This window comes from Culex quinquefasciatus, chromosome 2 (genome assembly GCF_015732765.1).
Source record: "Culex quinquefasciatus strain JHB chromosome 2, VPISU_Cqui_1.0_pri_paternal, whole genome shotgun sequence".
Lineage (NCBI taxonomy): Eukaryota > Metazoa > Arthropoda > Insecta > Diptera > Culicidae > Culex > Culex quinquefasciatus.
This window is the reverse complement of record NC_051862.1, coordinates 58,368,383-58,388,484: the sequence shown is the minus strand read 5'-3', so window position 1 is coordinate 58,388,484 and position 20,102 is coordinate 58,368,383. Positions and strand designations below refer to the sequence as shown.

Genomic DNA, 20,102 nt, shown 5'->3' with positions numbered 1-20,102 from the left:
CGTTGTTGGCTACAGGTTGGTTCTGGCCTGGCCCATCACCCGTCGACTATGGCTATATCTGACTAGGTGGTACTAAAACAATTATCCTTTCTCACCCATTTCAAGTTTTAGGCCGTCTAGGCTGATGATTTCACCAAAGGAGGGTGAGTTGTTTCGACTTTTTTTTCCTCACCCTGACAGAGGAGAAAAAAGTTCCGAAGGCACGTGCCGTGGAAAAAGCGCGGGAAAACCCCGAACCTCGCGGATGGTTATTTTCAGACTTTGGCTTGGTTGCGACGACGCCCTGGCCGATCGCATCGATTCAACAGTTTTATCAATCGGAGCCAAATGGTTGCGTTGCGTTGATTAGGTGGTTGAAAATTGGTGGAAATTGCTGGTGGTTTGTTTGTTTGTTTATTTCTCAACAGGCACTTATTGCCCAAATGAACTTAAAAACTAAGACTAAAACTAGAACATTCGTCTTAACACTGATAAAAACTTGGACTTTAACACATCGCGGGACAAACTGACGTCAAAAACAGAGGACACTTTATTGAAGGCTCGCTTCAGTCCGACGATGGCTCCGTTGGCGCTGTAATTGGTACGGCGGAAAGGGATCTGCATGATTGGCGTGTGGCGTAGCTGGCGGGCAGGTGCAGTTAGGGTGATCTTTTCTCGAAGAGAGGGGCAATCGATCCTGTCGGTCAGAACGTCTGAAACTGTCAACGCACGGGCCAGGTCACGACGCAGCTGGAGAGTGTCGAGATGCATGAGCTGGCAGCGGTCTTCGTATGGCGGCAGCTGCTGGGGATTTCTCCAGGGCAGCAGTCTCAGGGCGTATCGGACAAACCTGTGTTGAATTCTCTCTAGCTGATAAACGGCGTTGTTGTAGTGCGGAGTCCAAACCGACGAGCAATATTCCAGCGAGGACCGGACCAACGAGCAGAACAGCGTTTTCAAGCAGTGGATGTCGGTGAAGTGGCGTGTCATACGGGTGGTGATGATTTCATTATATTTTGGCAAATCTTTAATAAATGTGCAGTTTAGTTGAAATCACATCACTAATTTCAATTTGGTTAATTGATATTCATAAAATGTATCAGGAAATATTACATAAATAAATGATGAATTTACATCAGATTCTGGTGAATATTCATCAGGTTCACATTCTTACACATTGTTTAGGTAATATACTCAAAAAAGAGGTAATATTCAACCTACCAAATTTTCATCATTCTAAAATTCAACTTTTTATTGCTGTGTAATGTGATGAGAACGAGAAAAAATAATTTTAAATCATAAAAAAAATTTAAACACTTTTATAAACACTCAAATACCAAAAATCAAAATGCGTAGCAAAATTGAATTATATCTTGCTGTTATGAAACAAAAAAAAACATTTTTTCGAAAATCAACGATATAAAAAAAAATCTCTTGAAAAACTTTAAAAGTATGAAATTGAACAATATTTCACACTCGTTTTAAACTATTAAATCTTTATAGAATAAGAAAGTCAATGGAAAACCGAAAGTCGTTTTTGTCTCCCATCGATAGCAAATGGGTAATTCTCTACCAACTCACACGAAATCGGGAAAAGTTGCCCCGACCCCTCTTCGATTTGCGTGAAACTTTGTTCTAAGGGGTAACTTTTGTCCCTGATCACGAATCCGAGGTCCGTTTTTTGATATCTCGTGACGGAGGGGCGGTACGACCCCTTTCATTTTTGAACATGCGAAAAAAGAGGTGTTTTTCAATAATTTGCAGCCAGAAACGGTGATGAGATAGAAATTTGGTGTCAATGGGACTTTATGTAAAATTAGACGCCCGATTTAATGGCGTACTCAGAATTTCGAAAAAACTTATTTTTCATCGAAAAAAACACTAAAAAAGTTTTAAAAATTCTCCCATTTTCCGTTACTCGACTGTAAAAATTTTTGGAACATGTCATTTTATGGGAAATTTAATGTACTTTTCGAATCTACATTGATCCAGAAGGGTCATTTTTTCATTTAGAACAAAATTTTTCATTTTAAAATTTCGTGTTTTTTCTAACTTTGCAGGGTTATTTTTTAGAGTGTAACAATGTTCTACAAAGTTGTAGAGCAGACAATTACAAAAATGTTGATATATAGACATAAGGGATTTGCTTATAAACATCACGAGTTATCGTGATTTTACGAAAAAAAGTTTCGCCAGATATACAGATAAATCTGTATTATACAGATTTTTTGATCCCAAAAATCACAAAAATCTGTATATACAGATTTTTTAAAAATGATTTAATTTGAAAATTTCAATAATTTAGTAATTGAATTATGCTTTAATATGATTAAAAAGCTTAAATCTGTTGTGAAAAGTCTAAAAAAATCCTCTATGGCTTCGAATTTGATATGATACAGATAAAATACAGATTTATTTTTAAGAAAATACAGATTTCCCATAAAATAATCTGGCAACGTTGGTCCAGACTCGATTATCCGAAGCCTCGATTATCCGAAGTTTCGATTATCCGAAGTTCGATTATCCGAAGGTTTGTATGGGACTTGGGATAATCGAATCACGAACAAAAAAAATTTTTTTTTTTATTTTCTTAGGCCGTTGCAAATATTTTTCGAAGTTTATGTTCTTTTTATGTTTTCTATTGAGAAAATTATTGAGAAACCGGGACCGTGGTGTAGGGGTAAGCGTGGTTGCCTCTCACCCAGTCGGCCTGGGTTTGATCCCAGAAGGTCCCGGTGGCAAATTTTGAGACGAGATTTGTCTGATCACGCCTTCCGTCGGACGGGAAGTAAATGTTGGCCCCGGACTAACCAAAAAGGTTAGGTCGTTAGCTCAGTCCAGGTGTAGGAGTCGTCTCCCTGGGTCCTGCCTCGGTGGAGTCGCTGGTAGGCAGTTGGACTCACAATCCAAAGGTCAGTTCGAATACCGAGGTGGATGGAAGCTAAGGTGTAAAAAGAGGTTTGCAATTGCCTCAACAATCAAGCCTTCGAACACCTAGTTTCGAGTAGGAATCTCGTAATCGAGAACGCCAAGGCAATGCTGTAGAGCGAATAATTTGGTTTTTTGCCTTCCTCACCTTACTGAAGAAAGGCTATAAAATCACTCGAAAACTGAACTTCTCAATTAGACCTCTTAGACCCACCTTCATGTATACCTATCGACTCAGAATCGAATTCTGAGTAAATGTCTGTGTGTGTGATGTTGATCAAAAAATTGTCACTCGATTATCTCGACATTGGTTGAACCGATTTTGTCCGTTTTGGCGTCATTCGATCCGTCTTGGGGTCCCATAAGTCGCTATTAAAAATTATGCAGTTTAGTTAAGTACTTCAAAAATTATGTTGAAAAAACGATTTTAACAAAAGTCCGGAAGATTGTAAAAAGGGTGGTTTTTGCAAGAAAACCTATCATGTTATACATTTTCAGAAAGGTATTGAAAAGACCTTTCCAATGAGCCAAAACATTAAAGATCTGGCAACCCTATCAAAAGTTATTAGCACTTAAGTGTTATTTATACGCTTTTTGGAGGCCGGATCTCAGATATTTTGATGAAAATGATGTCCGGGTCTATCATGCGACCCATTGTTAGTTAGATAATCGAAAGACCTTTCAAATGAGCCTAAAACATCAAAGATCTGACAACCCTATCAAAAGTTTTTAGCACTTAAGTGTTATTTATACACTTTTTAAAGGCCGAAACTCAGATATTTCAATGAAAATGATGTCCGGATCCATCATGCTACTCATCGTTAGTTAGATAATCGAAAGACCTTTAAAACATCAAGGATCTGACAACCCTATCAAAAGTTATTAGAACTTAAGTGTTATTTATACAATTTTTGGATCTCGGATTTCAGATTTTGTGATAGAAATATTGTCTGAATCTTCCATGCGAACTATCGTTGGATAGGTTTTTTATCAGACCTTGCCGATGCGCCAGGGGTATTGAAGGTCTGCGAACCCTATCAAAGGAAATGAGTAATAAAGTTGATTTGTTAAACATATTAAGTGGGAATGTTGCTATTTTTACTGAATGTATTGACTTTATGAATGTGAGGAAGGCACCAATTACCTAAAGGTGGATTATGTAACGTTTTTATTGAGAAATTGAAATTACAGCGATTCCTATGTTGCTTACCTTTTCGCAATATTAACTCCAAAATAATCCAAGTTTGTTATTCCGAAAAAAAACTGTATCACTTAATATCCTCGCGCGACTTCCGCCAATATCATAACGCTGGCTAAGCTGATTTGCATATGACTCCACCTGCCAGGCACTTGTCAGCAAACACCATATTTCATAGCAGCAGACCCAATAAAACAATCACTTCAAATCAACAAATATGTTAACCTTTACAAGCCACTTTTGCGCCGACACATTTTCCGCGCCCATAACATTCGCACCGATTTCTCTTTTTTATTCACATTGGACTTTTCCTTTTTCCAACCAAGAAATCCCTCCGAAATTTGCACACGTGCACACCACCCACATAAACAACAGCCAAAACTGCCAATCACATGCGGTGACTGTGGCGTGACACACTAAAATCGCGCCCGTGGTGAATCTATTTTTACACACGTGACGAAAGGCCGCGCTCACACGTGGAAAACTCGCTCGATGATTGGCCGAAATTGAATCATAATCCAGCGATTCTCCCCGCGGGGAATTGGCGGTGGTGAGCTTTACGCAAAATTCGTCCTGACATTGATGCAATCCGGCCGGCAGACCGACGACGATTGGCACCGGTTACGGCCACGGGAGCTCCCGAACCTCGAAGGAAACTCTGCCGCGGGAGGCTTGCGTGTGTACTATGTATAGGAGTTCATAGTGAAAGTGAACCTCCCCGCCCCTCAGGTAAGAAGCAGTAGGTAGCACAGCGCAGTCACTCACTAGTGGAATAAGGTTTGAAAATGTCGTATCTTGAATTAGTTTTTGTCAAAAAAAAAAAAGCAAAGCAATCCACTTAAACGACCCCCGGGTCTTTTTTGTTCTCTGTTGTAAGTTTCTGCTCATTTCCAGGCGTTCGAAGGCTATGTGTGGTGAGTCACTCAAAACTTCTTTTACGCTAATGGACCGACGTTTTACTTCCCCATCCGATAGAAGGCGTGGTCAGACAAATCTCGTCTCGAAAAATGCCACCATCTGGGATTGAACCCAGGCCATACTGGGGTGAGAGGCTACCACGCTAACCACTGCGCCACCGGACCCGGACGAGTTCTTGTCAACGATCAACGAAAAAAAAATCGGATACCAATCGCATCTAAATAGATGACTTTGGGAAAACCTGGTTATCGTTCAATTTGATCAATTTTTATTGTTTCCAAACAGCTTTCAGCAAGTCTTGTACATTTTTATCTTTTAATTCTAAGCAGACCTGCCAAACCTTTTGGCTCAATTTTTACATGTTTGATCGTCAAAATAACAGTTGATTTTTTTTTTGGTTTTGTTTGGTGGAATCGGTTCATAGATGACCAGTGAACATAATTTTGACAAAAGATTTGTTTTATGTTTTAAGTAAAAAAGTGGTCCGGTGCGCGGGTCGGATTGATGTTTGACCAGGGCCCCGGCGATGGCCTGATATAAGCTACCGAACAACATTAAGTTTTACGCCGACTCGATTTGGAGGTTAGAAAGGAGTGCACTGTTTACATGGACTTAGCACAGTTCGATGCGGTCGTCGATTTTGTTCGGGGAAATTCGTCGACAATCGACGAAGACCATGTAAACAGTGCACACGAGGTGTCAAATGACGTCACGGTGTAAAACCTAATTGGCAATATGGCGTCGTTTGTTTACCAACATGGGATTGTTTGTGGACGAACCAAAAAATTCATTTTTTGTAGAAATCGACGGTAACATTTCAAAAGGCATCATGTACATTTTGACACTTTCTGGGTTATTGCATATTCTGAAAGTACTCCTAATAAGCTACCTCTCCACCAAAAATGAGCAAAAGTTACTTCAGTAAAGTCTGTTTAATCATGATTTTAAATAAAGTAACATAAACAAAATCTCTGCCATCAGCAGTCCCTGTTTATATAGCCCTGTCAACCTGTCAAACAAAAGACTACATGAACCTCGTGACGAAGAAAAAAGCATCATGAACAAAGCGCCATGTAGGGAAACTATGCCCTTTCTCAGCCTATTTCTATTATCAGCCTATCAGCACTTTGATCATGAATTACAGCTTTCATAAAGTGTTTTTTACTTTTCCAAAGTAACAAATAGCTCAAATAAAAGTGAGCAAGCAACTCTCCATTGTTGATACATCTGAAAATGTTGATTTAATAGCGAAAAACGGCAAAAGTGATGAGAATTGGTCGAACGGCTTAGAGTGATTAAAATGGGTATATTTCCCCTACATTCGGCGAAGAAAAGCGAATCATAACAAAGCAACCCCCCTCAATGACAGCAGGGTGATATCGACGTTGGTGATTTCAAAAGGAGTTATGTTTGTTTTACTGAAATAAAATTACGGAAATGATGTTTTATTGAATTTGGATGATCAAGTATCAATAAAAGCAACCTTTTTTCATCGTTTGTTATTATCAGAACATCTTATTTTGCTTTTATATTAAATTGGGAATTGAAAATGGGTGCTCAACATTCAAATGCGTTTTTCTCAAAACGCATGGTTTGTACATGACGCTTTTTGAAATGTTGGCGTCGAAATTTCTATAATCGTTGTGTACTAATTTCAAAGTCATACATAATAAACAAAATTAAGTTAAATTCTAGAACAGAAAAAATATTTTTTTTATGTTTAAAGGACCTAATCAAAAAAAGTCTAGATATTTAAATCAATTGTTCGAAAGCAAATCCATAAATTCGTTTTTTTGGGGTTTTCTTTATTACTATCACAGTTAAAATAAAAGTTCATAATTTCAGAAAATTGTACGCCTTTTTGCTGCCCACTCTACCTGTCCAAATATGAAATAAACTGTATTAATTTTTTTAAACATCTTTAAAAATACGTTTTCGATTTGCGAAAATGAAACATGTACTTGCGATGAAGTCTACATTTCAATTCAATTTTAGCCTAAATGTAAGCTGTTTAAAACAATATTAACCTAAACATAAGTTATGTGCTTACATTAAAATATATTCAAAGAGTTTTGTTATAGAAGAAATTTGTTGCTTAAAAAGTGAAAATCGGAAATTGGGTACTAAAGCCCTATGTCAATTTTTATGTACAGCGGTAAAAAACACGATTAAAAACCATTTCTAATCACTTTTTTTCATTTTAATGCAAAATTTTTTTTTGACAAGTTAACATTTTTTCGATGGATCAACTATGGTCCCCTTGGAACGAGCTGTCAAATAGGAGCTTTTCTGTCAAGAAGGACCGCGAGGTTAGTTTTTCAAAATTGATTTAAAAATCCATTTTAAACTCTTTGTGGTCGTACAAAGGGTCATTGTACTCAGAAAAATAAGCTTTATCGCTGTAAACAATAATATCAGTATTCTAAGCTTCATTTTAGGACCCAATTATCCTTAACAAAACATTTCCCCTTTTTTGACATAAAAAGTAGGGAACAACAACTACCAAAGTTGACCCCAGAAAAAACTAAAAAAATGGCAATGTAACATGAGAAGCAAACTCACCAAACCCAACATTTAAAAAAATCCAGCTTTTTAATGCATTTTGAAGATTCGAACTTGGTTAAAAAATGGATTATTGGCGAAATGCAAGTTATAGTTATATTTGCTTTGCTTTAAAATATTTTATTTAAAAAAGTATGTTAATTCAACTGGTCCATTCCCCAAAAACCCATTCTCAACTCTGTATTGCTCTTTTGAGTCGTAATTTATCATATTGCAAAAATCCTAATACTGGGAAATTATATATTAGCTATTTTTTACATCACAAAAATCTAATAACAAGTTCATGCAACAAGTTTGTGCAACTTTGTAAAATTACTCAGTGCGAATTTTGATTCGTAAACATTTTAAACTACAATAATGAGTCCCAAAAAGCTCAAGAAACGATCTTGAATTTGCAGTTTCAGGCAAAAAAATAAAAGGTAGACAAGGAAAAAAAACATATTTATTACTTTTCTTTATAAATTATTGACACTATTGACATAGTAAGCAAAAAACTCCCGGGAATTTCCGGGAAATTGAAAAAATCAACTTTCGATTCCCGGGAAATTGAAATCTCGAGAATCGTCACCCTCTAAGTGGATTTTTTCCCTTAATTACAGAATGGCAAACTAAATGCCAAATGGCATCATGCCGAATGGGAACAATATTTTTTTTTCAAGGTCCTAAATATGTCTGGGGAATGGGTCATTCTGGGGAATGGGTAATTCTGAGAAGGTGGCATTCTGGGGAATGTAATTCTGGGGCATGGGATATTTTATTGTTGACCTTTTTTTTTTTTGATTGATACGATCTAAAACTGCCATATTCATCTTCATGTACAAAGATTATTTTATTTTTCATTCAAATTATTTTAATTTTTTAAGACAATATGAAACTCTCCACCACAAACTTCTACACTTGCAGTCACTCTCGCCCTGTTTGGCTCTGTGTTGAAGCAAAAGGTTGTTTTGCCAAACTTCTCCATGCCACCCGCGCATCTATCGGTTATAGCTGCATGTTTGATAGTGAATTCAAAGAAACGACGAAAAATATAATAGCGAGAAAAAGATACTAGAACAAATATCTTATGATGGTAATAATCGAATCATTTTTTTATGAATCAACATTTTATTTAATTTTTCAATATTTCTACTAAAATTTAAAAATAAGATTTTTAAAACTCAAAAAAGGGTCATCAAAGCTATTTGTTCAAAGTTAATTAGAAGGATTAAAAAACGTTATTTTATAACAAAAAAATACTATAAATGCTTTTACACATTTCAGCAAGGTTTCCTTAACCAAATATAGATGTTGCGATTGGCGCGAATAAACAACCCCAAACCTCTAAGGGGAAAACCCCAACTCTATAACCCTATTCCACTGTATAGAGTCACCCACCAACCAACCGTCCCAATAATAACTGATTCAAAAATAGCGGTAGCGAAAAACCAACCAAACAATGCGACCGCCGACCGCGAGCTCCGCTCGGTTGTTATTTGTGTGTAGATAAATTTGTGTGTCAGAGACCTAGCTCCTCTGCAAAATAAAAAGGAAGTTTGAATATAAACAAGAGGTCGTGCAAAGGGGTTGGGAAACTTTAATGGGTGGAAATTGAATTCTAGAGGCTATAAATAATATTAAACGGGGTTGGCAAAATTATGTCGTTTCAAAAAGTTCAACCTTTCAGGCGGAGCGTCTTCTTTGCCTTTTTTTGTTATATTTTTTTCCTTTTTGATCAATTTAAGAATACACTTAAACGAGTCACTCAAATGTTTAAATTATTTTCAGTTAGACTCTTATCTCAAAACTTATCACAGTATCATTGTTATTGAATGTTTGATTTATCGTTGAAAATCAAGCTTGCATTCAATGCAAAATACCCTTCAATACGCGATCTTATGATTTATGGCCAACAGACACGCCTTTTCCTCTCGGCTTCGACGATGATGATGATGAGTTGATGAAGGTTTCATGTTAGTCGATTTGCGTTATTGTTTGGAAGAATTCCGCAGGTCTACCGGTACCTGCCTTGGAGTTCGTTCAACCACCACGCAGTATTGATTAGACAAATATAAATTTAACGGTAGCCGATAATGGCGATAAAATGAGCCGAACTTTATCTTTTTGGTGCCAATGAGAAGCTGCTACAAGGAGCAACTACCGTTAGTTTTATAGTTCTTGATTGAAATTTGAGCCAAAGGTTCCAAAACCAGAAATTTTTTAACAAAATTTTATGTTCAACCGAAAACAAATAGCTAAAAGTTAATTATCTTTTCTCAATCAAAATTTTATATCAATATCTTAGGTGGATTGTACAATGACCTTAACATGCCATAATTTAAAAGTAAATTTATATTTTTAAAAGTCATTGAAAGTCCTTACTTCAATATACTCTGTAAATTGGAGAAGCTTCCATTGACCGATTCTTCGGCTCCTTTTTAAAAAATCCCAAGTTTTTTTCAGCGTTTTGGCTGTAGTGGCACAATTAAAGAAGAAACCCCCCAATGTTATTACATATTTGAAAAGATATTAATCTTCTCATTGAAAAGTGCCGGCGACAAAATTGGGCGAAATGTTCACCGCCCGGAGATCGCGAGTTGGCGCGAGCGAATGAACACCGCGAAAAAAGATTCGGGGGTGCATTGGGGTTAAATGATCATTTCGTCATTCGGTGTAATTAAAAAATAATTATTTTTTCGTAAATATCGCTACTGTGATGCGATGTAATTCATTTTTACAGTAAATCAGGCATTGTTACATCAAATTTGACCTTTCAAACGCACTAGAATGGCCAAATTTTAAAACATCAATGTTTGCCAATTTGACCGTTTTACCCCCAATTCCCCTTGTAGAACAAAAGAAAAGTTCATCCGCGGTCTGTCAGCAGCGCGCTGTTTTGTTTGCTGGATCAACATTTGGAAATGTCGAACGTTGAAGGAAATCGCTCAAAAAATGGAAATTAATCGATTTCAAATGTTATGGCCGCAAATGAAAGGTAAGGGTGGCTAATTTTTGATTCCGATCTGTAAAACTTCTGGCGAGGGTTCTGGGCACTGCGGCAATCGATTTTACCGGCGGGTTGCTTCCGGTTGCATTTGATTTGAGGAGAAGGTTTTTCAATCCACCAGGGGCTTATTCGGGGGCAACAGTTTCGGTAATCCGGAACTTCCGGTAAGTTTCATATTTGCAGTGTTTAGCATGAAAAACAAACTTAGACCAATCTTTCAAGTGTGCGCTCTTTTTGAGGAGGGGGCGCAAACCGAAGAAGAGCGCAACTCGGGGGAGCGTTATTTCGGGGTTTGAGCGCAAATCGAAGGAGCGTTATTGCGGGGTTTTGGCGTAAAATGGGATTTTCTTTTTAATTTTATTTACAATTAAACGAAACATTTATATAAGGGTCATCCACAAAACACTGATAATGGGCCATCCTCAAATCTGGGTGTCCAAGAACTCCCGGATGTCATGGCCTAGATAGCTACCTGATCAACGGAGGTCTATATGGGTGAATTAACCATCGGTATAGCTTCAGATAGCTTTAGTGAACCACGATGGATACCCTTCGCCATGTTGGATTATTATGGGTCCTCCAGGAACTCCCGGGAGTTATGACCTGATGATTTACCTGACTTCCGAGAGTTCCTGGGAAACCCATAACAATCAAGCATGGTGCAAAGTGTCTATCATGGTCCACTGAAGCTTCTTGAAGCGATACCGATGGTTGATATACCCATATAGTTTCGCGTTGATCAGGTAGATCATCAGGTCATCACTTCCTAGAATTCTTGGATGATCGATAACAACGTACCCCAGAGTATCTATCGTTGTTGACTGAAGCTACCTGAAGCCACACCGATGATCAATTCACCCATATAGACAATAGGGTCCTAAAGCCCTGAGTCAATTGTTATGTTCAACGGTAAAAAAAAGATTATAACCCATTTTTGATCATTTTTTTTTTTTTCATTTAAATGCAAAAAATAGGACAGGACAACATTTTTTTTGATGAATCAACTAAGGTCCACTTAGAACGAGCTGTGATTTTTTTTTAAATTGATTTAAAATCGATTTTAAATCCTTCTCGGTCGTACAAAGTGTCATTGTACTCAGACAAATAAGCTTTATCGTTGTGAACAATAATATCACAAATGTAAGCTTCACCTTTGGGCCCAATTGAAACAAACATATCAAACGAAATATTTGAAACCAAACCTGCACAACAACAAACAAACAGAGAAATGAGGCGCTAATTTGGATTCAACAAAGTATTTAATTCCTTTCGTTATTGCAAATCGACTTTTGATTGCATTTTCAGATTTGTATGAAACCGAGTTGCGTTGGAGAATTTGAACGGTGTGCGTCGCGGTCATCACGCAGAATTTTCGTCGCCGTTTCCGTCTTTGTTGTCCCCCCGATTGTGTGTGTATTTCGATCCGGGCGGTTTCGGGATGTTTGACAGTTGCGTTGGAGAATTTGAACGGTGTGCGTCGCGGTCATCACGCAGAATTTTCGTCGCCGTTTCCGTCTTTGTAGTCCCCCCGATTGTGTGTGTATTTCGATCCGGGCGGTTTCGGGATGTTTGACAGTTGCGTTGGAGAATTTGAACGGTGTGCGTCGCGGTCATCACGCAGAATTTTCGTCGCCGTTTCCGTCTTTGTTGTCCCCCCGATTGTGTGTGTATTTCGATCCGGGCGGTTTCGGGATGTTTGACAGTTGCGTTGGAGAATTTGAACGGTGTGCGTCGCGGTCATCACGCAGAATTTTCGTCGCCGTTTCCGTCTTTGTTGTCCCCCCGATTGTGTGTGTATTTCGATCCGGGCGGTTTCGGGATGTTTGACAGTTGCGTTGGGGAATTTGAACGGTGTGCGTCGCGGTCATCACGCAGAATTTTCGTCGCCGTTTCCGTCTTTGTTGTCCCCCCGATTGTGTGTGTATTTCGATCCGGGCGGTTTCGGGATGTTTGACAGTTGCGTTGGAGAATTTGAACGGTGTGCGTCGCGGTCATCACGCAGGATTTTCGTCGCCGTTTCCGTCTTTGTTGTCCCCCCGATTGTGTGTGTATTTCGATCCGGGCGGTTTCGGGATGTTTGACAGTTGCGTTGGAGAATTTGAACGGTGTGCGTCGCGGTCATCACGCAGGATTTCCGTCGCCGTTTCCGTCTTTGTTGTCCTTCCGATTGTGTGTGTATTTCGATCCGGGCGGTTTCGGGATGTTTGACAGTTGCGTTGGAGAATTTGAACGGTGTGCGTCGCGGTCATCACGCAGGATTTTCGTCGCCGTTTCCGTCTTTGTTGTCCTTCCGATTGTGTGTGTATTTCGATCCGGGCGGTTTCGCGTTTTCGCATTTTATTTCGTTTTATCTTTCCACAGCCGGCTGTCTAAGATTAAATCATTTATGCTAAACTCAACACCAAATAACCGGGAATAGTCTCATCCGCATACTCCGACTGATTGCCTTGAGAATGCATAATACATCACACCATTAAACAAAATTTATTGATTATTGGGTCACATCATCATCCTCTATGTTGAATCCTGACCATTACCCTTACCCACTAACAAAATCCCAAGTAGAAGTAGTTTTCCGGCACACGCGGGGGTGTGGATATCGTATAGAACCCACCCTTGGTAGCAGCCTGTGCTAACTAACATTCCCGTCCCATTCCTCGAGATCTACAAACTGACATGGCGGGCGCCGTTGGTGGCCAACGACTGTTTCCTATTCGCACCGGCTCTAGTTTTGATGATCGTGATGTTTTATCTTTTCAGCGCATTCATGCATGCTGTTGATAAGGGAAACATCATTTGATCGTTGAAGCGTGTGACCGGTTGTGCTGATGGGATATTATGGTCCTGTTCAGCAACGGAGAAGGACAACCATGGGTGGTCTCTCATGCTCATGCTCATGCTCATTTTCAGATTTGTATGAAACCTTGTCCATTGATGTTTTTTTATGACCAAAATAGTTATTGTGCACTATTGCCTCATATTCTTCATACAAAATGGTGTCTGTCTATACACAAGTGCTGTGAATGTTTTCGCAAATCTGTATCTTGAGATAAGATTTTCTGAATACCAACCATTTGCAAAGTTTTAAGTTATGACCAGGATTGAATTAAAAACTTTGTTTAGTCTAAAAAAGATTATAGTTACAATGGTTAATACACCCACACCCAGAACTGGGCATCGGCATACGAGAGGATAAAGAGCACGATTCGGTAGTAAAATGCTACTGTATGCGGACGGAGAGGATAAATCCCGAAATTGCCGTGAGTACTTTACTCATGGGTTCATTTTCCAAAAAAGTTCATCAATCAAAAAAAAGTACCGGTACCGAGATTCGAACCCAAGACCTTTGGCTTATTGAACCGTGCCTTTGCCGTATAGGCCACCATGGTTCGGTGACTAAGTGGTGGTCATTTGTCCATATAAGCCACTCAATTGGATGAACTCGTCAATTAACGAATGAACTCGCGAGAGGTCTTTACTCACGCAAAATAGCACTTTCCTCACGTTTATTTTCGGGAGGACTTTCCCCTCGTTCTTTAACTTTGGGTGCATATAGACCCCCGTTGATTAGGTAGATCATCAGCATGGCTTTCTACCTTAGGTACTCGCGAGTGTGTAGTAGTGCGGTTGTCAAAATCGTTATATCTGACTCTCTCACTCCACTGCCACTGACATTGTTTATGTTTTGCTTTTCCTGGCACGGTTTATTGTTCGTTTGTTATTGTTTTGGTTTTAGTGGCACGGAGTCATGCACTCACACTAATGCAAAGCAAGATCGTGAGTACCTATGATATACAGCCTTGGATCATCAGGTCATAACTCCCGGGAGTTCCTGGAGGACCCATAATAATCCAACATGGTTCTTAGAAGACTTATAACAATCCAACGTACCCCAGTGTCTTCATCGTTGCTCACTGAAGCTACACTCAAACCCCGATGGTTTGACACAAACTGTTGTCAGACGAACGGGGTCACTTTTTAGTTTGACACCCCTTTTACACGGAGTTCACGCACACTACCAAACGTGTGTTTTGATAGTGTGCGTGAGCGCCGTGTAAAAAGTGACAGTTCGTCACTTTTTAGTTTGACTTTGACCAACCAACGGGGTACAAACTAAAAAGTGTCCAACGAAAAGTGACCAACCATCGGGGTTTGAGTGTATACCGATGGTTAATTCACCCATAAAGACCTCCGTCGAGACCTCCGTTGATCAGGTAGCTTTCTAGGCCATGACATCCGGGAGTTCTTGGATACCCAGATTTGAGGATGGCCCATTATCAGTGTTTTGTGGATGACCCCTTATATAAATGTTTCGTTTAATTGTAAATAAAATTAAAAAAGAAAATCTCATTTTCCGCCAAAACCCTGCAATAACGCTCCTTCGGTTTGCGCTCAAACCCCGAAATAACGCTCCCCCGAGTTGCGCTCTTCTTCGGTTTGCGCCCCCTCCTCAAAAAGAGCGCACATTTGAAAGATTGGTCTAAGTTTGTTTTTCATGCTAAACACTGCAAATATGAAACTTACCGGAAGTTCCGGATTACCGAAACTGTTGCCCCCGAACAAGCCCCTGGTGGATTGAAAAACCTTCTCCTCAAATCAAATGCAACCGAAAGCAACCCACCGGTAAAATCGATTGCCGCAGTGCCCAGACCCCTCTCCAGAACTAGTTTTACAGATCGGAATCAAAAATTAGCCACCCTTACCTTTCATTTGCGGCCATAACATTTGAAATCGATTAATTTCCATTTTTTGAGCGATTTCCTTCAACGTTCGACATTTCCAAATGTTGATCCAGCAAACAAAACAGCGCGCTGCTGACAGACCGCGGATGAACTTTTCTTTTGTTCTACAAGGGAATTGGGGTAAAACGGTCAAATTGGCAAACATTGATGTTTTAAAATTTGGCCATTCTAGTGCGTTTGAAAGGTCAAATTTGATGTAACAATGCCTAATTTACTGTAAAATGAATTACATCGCATCAAAGTAGCGATATTTACGAAAAATAATTATTGTTTAATTAAACCGAATGACGAAATGATCACTTAACCCCAATGCACCCCCGAATCTTTTTTCGTGGTGTTCATTCGCTCGCGCCAACTCGCGATCTCCGGGCGGTGAACTTTTCGCCCAATTTTGTCGCCGGCATCTTTCAATGAGAAGATTAATAATTGATTTTCCAACATAGAAATGACATGCATAATGAACAATATTATACCTGTGCTTCTCCTGAAATGAAAATGTAGCGTGACGGGACAACATCGTAAAACTGGAATTTTAAAAGGCACACCAAAAAAATCGACACAGTTTTGCCAGATTGATTTTTTAAAACTTTTGCTCTTCTACACATTATCACAATTTGAAAAACGAATCTTTTGCTTCTTGAACTGAAAGATTTGGTTGAGATTTGAGTTTTTGCCAGCCATTTCTTTTCGTGACGGGACAACGAAAGGAGCAGATTTATGAAAAAACTCCTCTCCCATTCAATGACTTGCAGACCTTATTTGGTCAATATTTTTGGCATTTCAGATAAGAAAACGCATTTAAAGCACATTGCAATTATTAGATCATAATTAAAATGAAATTTTTCATATAAAAAATCACATTGAAAATTGAAAAAAGTGACATTTTGGTGTAGCTTCGCTAAGAATCGGTCCATTGCGTTTAATTTATCCTACCTAGTAAAATGCACAATAAAGAAGTTACTCATGTGGGAAAATCCTGCCTAAATCACCTCAATATACAAAAAGCAATTTACGAAAAGTTTATCATTCTATATTATTGAGAGTTGCTTTGCTGCGATCAAGCTTGACTTGCAAAAGTTGCCCCAAAGTCGATTAATCCCTAACCGTTGAAAAAGGCGTAATTTGGCAATTTATTTGTCCATAATAACATTATATTTTCACCACATGAGGCACGGTTTACACGCTCCAAACAGGTGAACAACTTATTTTCCAATTTCGATATCAAAGTGTGAGACAGCCGGCGGATGTGTGTGTGTGTGTTGGTATCAATCGAAGAGTGTATCAACAACTCAGCGGCAGCAGCAAAAAAAGAGCAGGAAATTTGTGCAGCCACCTCGCGCACGATGCTGTCAAACAATTCAAGTTTAATATTTCAGCAGGTTGGTTTGGTATCAAGTGTCAAGGGTACCCCAGTGTGGGTTCGATGTGTTATTTAAAAAAAGATAAAAAATGAACAATTTTTAAATTGGTACTTCACTCAGTGATATCCTTTAATTTTTCATTTAAAGAAAATCATTTAAGTCTTTGTCTGAAATTCATCTTTGTTGGTAAATCATTTTATATTTTATTGCAAAAAAAGTGGAAAATATGTCCGGATGAGTCTTTGAAAAACTTAAATTAAAAACACAAATGAAGAAAAGATAATCTACTAGAATGCTTTAAGAATATTTAGCTCTTTAAGAACTCTTCGTGAATCCTGCGTGACTGAGATAGAACAATAAACGGAATAAATCAATTAAAAAAAACTTTTCTCAAAATCTGATGTTTTGTGCAAACATTGTACAACATTTTGATCAGTAAAGAAGGACCTAGAAGGTATTAGACTATGACAAACAAACTCGATTTTTTTTACAGTTTGAAAGTTTGCCTGCTTCGTTTGTTTGCTGAAATCAGCCTCTATACATTTCGCATTATTTACGAGTTTGAAGAAATGGAAAGATAATGAAATATATATACAGGGAAACCTTTAAACAAGAAAAATTAGTTCCCAAAATCGTAAACAAGCGTTCTTGAAATTCGGAACCACGAACAAAGTGTTCAAATTTCAAGGCACGTTTTTTAAATCATACCATGAAATTTGTGCATTTTGTCCGTGGTTCCGAATTTCGTAGACGCTTGTTCACTATTTTGGGAACTGATTTTTCTCCGTGCAGCTTCTAAAAAAATTGACGACTCCGACTACGGCTCCGATTCCATAGCCCTAATTCTTCCAAAACATTAATTTTTCTTTTTTTTTTGTAATTTTGGAAGACAAATAGAAGACAGAAGATTCTGACACGCAGCCACCCCAACTGTAAATCGTTCTTAAATATTCCACTATAAGGCTACTACTACCGGTTCACGGTCAAGGACGTCTCGCAATGGAAATCAATAAATCTAGCTTGTTTATAGTGGCTCCAGCGAGCAATCTTAAACTTGTTCGGAATAGGACTTCCCCCAGAATGGTTTCCCAACGCCTCGGGTCTTACAATTATCGCGTCAACCGTCATCATGCGCGTTTATTGATTCAAATAACACGGTGCTCACCGTGCATCAGTCATTGATCTCGCAGATTTATGTCGGTTTTGCGAGCCCAATTCGCTGAGGCAGTAGCGGTTGACATTGAATCACGCTTCGTACATCCCTAAAGTTGAACGAACTTCTTGCTTTATGCAACTTCAACGGTCGTGATATCCCGGGTACAGCGGAAGAAAGTGAAACTGGTTCTTCCATTATGTCGCGTGTGTACGCAAGAGATGTTACCAGACACACGACTCACCTTGAACGGCACTCGATATATAGATCACCGCGCGGGCTAGGAAGTGACTTAGTTTCGGACCCGTAGTTCAGCAACGATGTCGTCGACCAAGTGCGCGATCGCGGCAGGTCTGCTGCTAGTCATCGCCGTCGGGATGACCCTGGCGGCACCCCAGAAGCCATCGGAGCAGCAGCAGCTTCCGGTGAAGGACGGGCAGTTCAACGCGGTGAAGAGTGATCCTCAGGGATCGACGGCGAGGAACAACGAGCGGAAATTGAGGAAGAACGACGATGGCGAGGAAACGCTGGAGGAATTCCAGGCCAAGTCGGCGCACTACTCGTACGACTCGTCGATCGACGACTCGATCATGGACCAGAAGATCACCCGACAGGAAACTCGCGAGGGGTTAGCGTTGAAGGGCATGTACGCGTACAGTGATGGGTTCTACAAGCGGGAGGTGCACTACGTGGCGGACGAGAAGGGCTATCGGGTGGTGAAGGAGATCTCGATCCCGATCGGTGACGGACCCCAGGTTGACCCCAACGGTAAGGCGGACGTGTCGTCTTCGTTGTCCGGCAAGTACTCGATCACCGCTGATGACATCGCGAGGCCGATCAAGAAGAACGCAAAGAAGGTTGTTTAGTTGGAGTTATTTATTGTTCAGATGAATAAAGCGAATGTTTTAAGATCGTATACACTTTTGGCGTTTGGTGGTCTTGTCCAGCTGGCAGCTCTCGTACGAGTTGCACTTTACGTTACCGCAATAGGCTCCGGCTCCGCCAGATTGATCTGCAACGGAAAGATTACGTCATCACAAGTTTATGTGCGAATATTCTACTTTAAGGTAGACTCGGCTGTTATTGACTTTGGTTATTGACTTGGGTGATCATCAGCCATTAAACAACCACGAACCTACTATATCACAATCTTAAGGGTAGTAGACTTACACTTGTTGGAACCCGATCCGGCGCCCTGCTGCAGCTGGTTCGGGCTGACACAAGACTTGTAGTTGCACGTATTAGGGCAGCACTTGCCACCACTGGCACTGCAATCTACGTCGCTTAGACACTTCGGGGTACAGGTCTGCACCTTGGAAGCCAGCGGGCACTGCCCGAAAGCTAGACACAAAAGAAGAAGATCGAATTGAAGATTCTACCTGGGAATTCAAGGTTAAAGGTTCACTTACAGGCGGCCTCGATCGTGGCGATCACCGCCAGAACAAACAGTCCCAAAACAAGAAATTTGGCTGAAATAATCGAAAAAAGGATCAATTCCGGGTCAAAAATACTAACTTTCTACCTCGATCTTACCCATTTCAATCGCGTTGAACTAGTTCTTTGTCTCTCCAAATAGAATCGCTTTCTCCGAGTTGGATGCTGCTACGCTGTGAGTTGTAACCACCTCGACAGACTGATTAAGAATGCCGAACAGTTCGGCTGGCTCTATCAGCTTAACCTGTTTTTAAGTGGGGCTGATCAAACAACAACATAAGCGGTGAGGTAGGCAAAAAAGTGGCTGGAGTACGCGCTGCCGCCGCGTGGCGCTTAGGTCATTTGCGTATTTATAAGCTGCGCGGGTAATAAAATTGTCTGTGGACCGGTTTAAACGGCGCAAGATGCTTGCGGCTGGGCCGGGGGTCTCTGAGAATTGCGAATTACGTCGTCGATCACGTTTCAGTTAGGTGGAATAACTGGGTTCATTGCGAATATGAAGAGCTCGTGAGGAAGAGGTTTTACTTCCGGCTGTAGCGAGGGATTGTTTATAGTGTTTGTTTTTAAGGACACGCTGAATCCGGAGTAATATATCACGATTAATTTAAAATTTTGTTTGTCCTTTTATCAGCAGAATTCACATTGGAGTTGCTTAATTTACTGTTTGAAACTAGAAGAAATAGTTTGATAACTGTAAAGTACTTTTAAGGCTACAGTTTATCAAACCAAAGTATATGTAAGCAAATCTAACTAAATTTAAAACGAATTTTTCGATTTTTGTGATATAGCTCAGTCCCTGGTTTTAGGTGTTGCTTCCATGGGTCAAAGAATGGCAGAGAAC

General features: G+C 39.7%; 2 protein-coding genes across 2 annotated transcripts; one reads left to right on the top strand and one right to left on the bottom strand.

Annotated features, from left to right (window-relative positions):
- The first annotated feature begins 18,031 nt into the window (after positions 1 to 18,031).
- On the top strand, positions 18,032 to 18,743 carry LOC6038113. The gene has a single exon (XM_001847898.2). It carries the CDS (start codon positions 18,148 to 18,150, stop codon positions 18,691 to 18,693), a length of 546 nt encoding a protein of 181 aa, XP_001847950.2. The 5' UTR covers positions 18,032 to 18,147; the 3' UTR covers positions 18,694 to 18,743.
- LOC6054142 lies at positions 18,686 to 19,519 on the bottom strand. Its single transcript, XM_001870070.2, has 4 exons — positions 19,361 to 19,519; positions 19,237 to 19,296; positions 18,998 to 19,168; positions 18,686 to 18,839 (listed from the first exon to the last, which is right to left on the bottom strand). The coding sequence occupies exons 1-4, from the start codon at positions 19,362 to 19,364 to the stop codon at positions 18,733 to 18,735; spliced, it is 342 nt and encodes a 113-aa protein (XP_001870105.1). The 5' UTR covers positions 19,365 to 19,519; the 3' UTR covers positions 18,686 to 18,732.
- Positions 19,520 to 20,102: the final 583 nt, after the last annotated feature.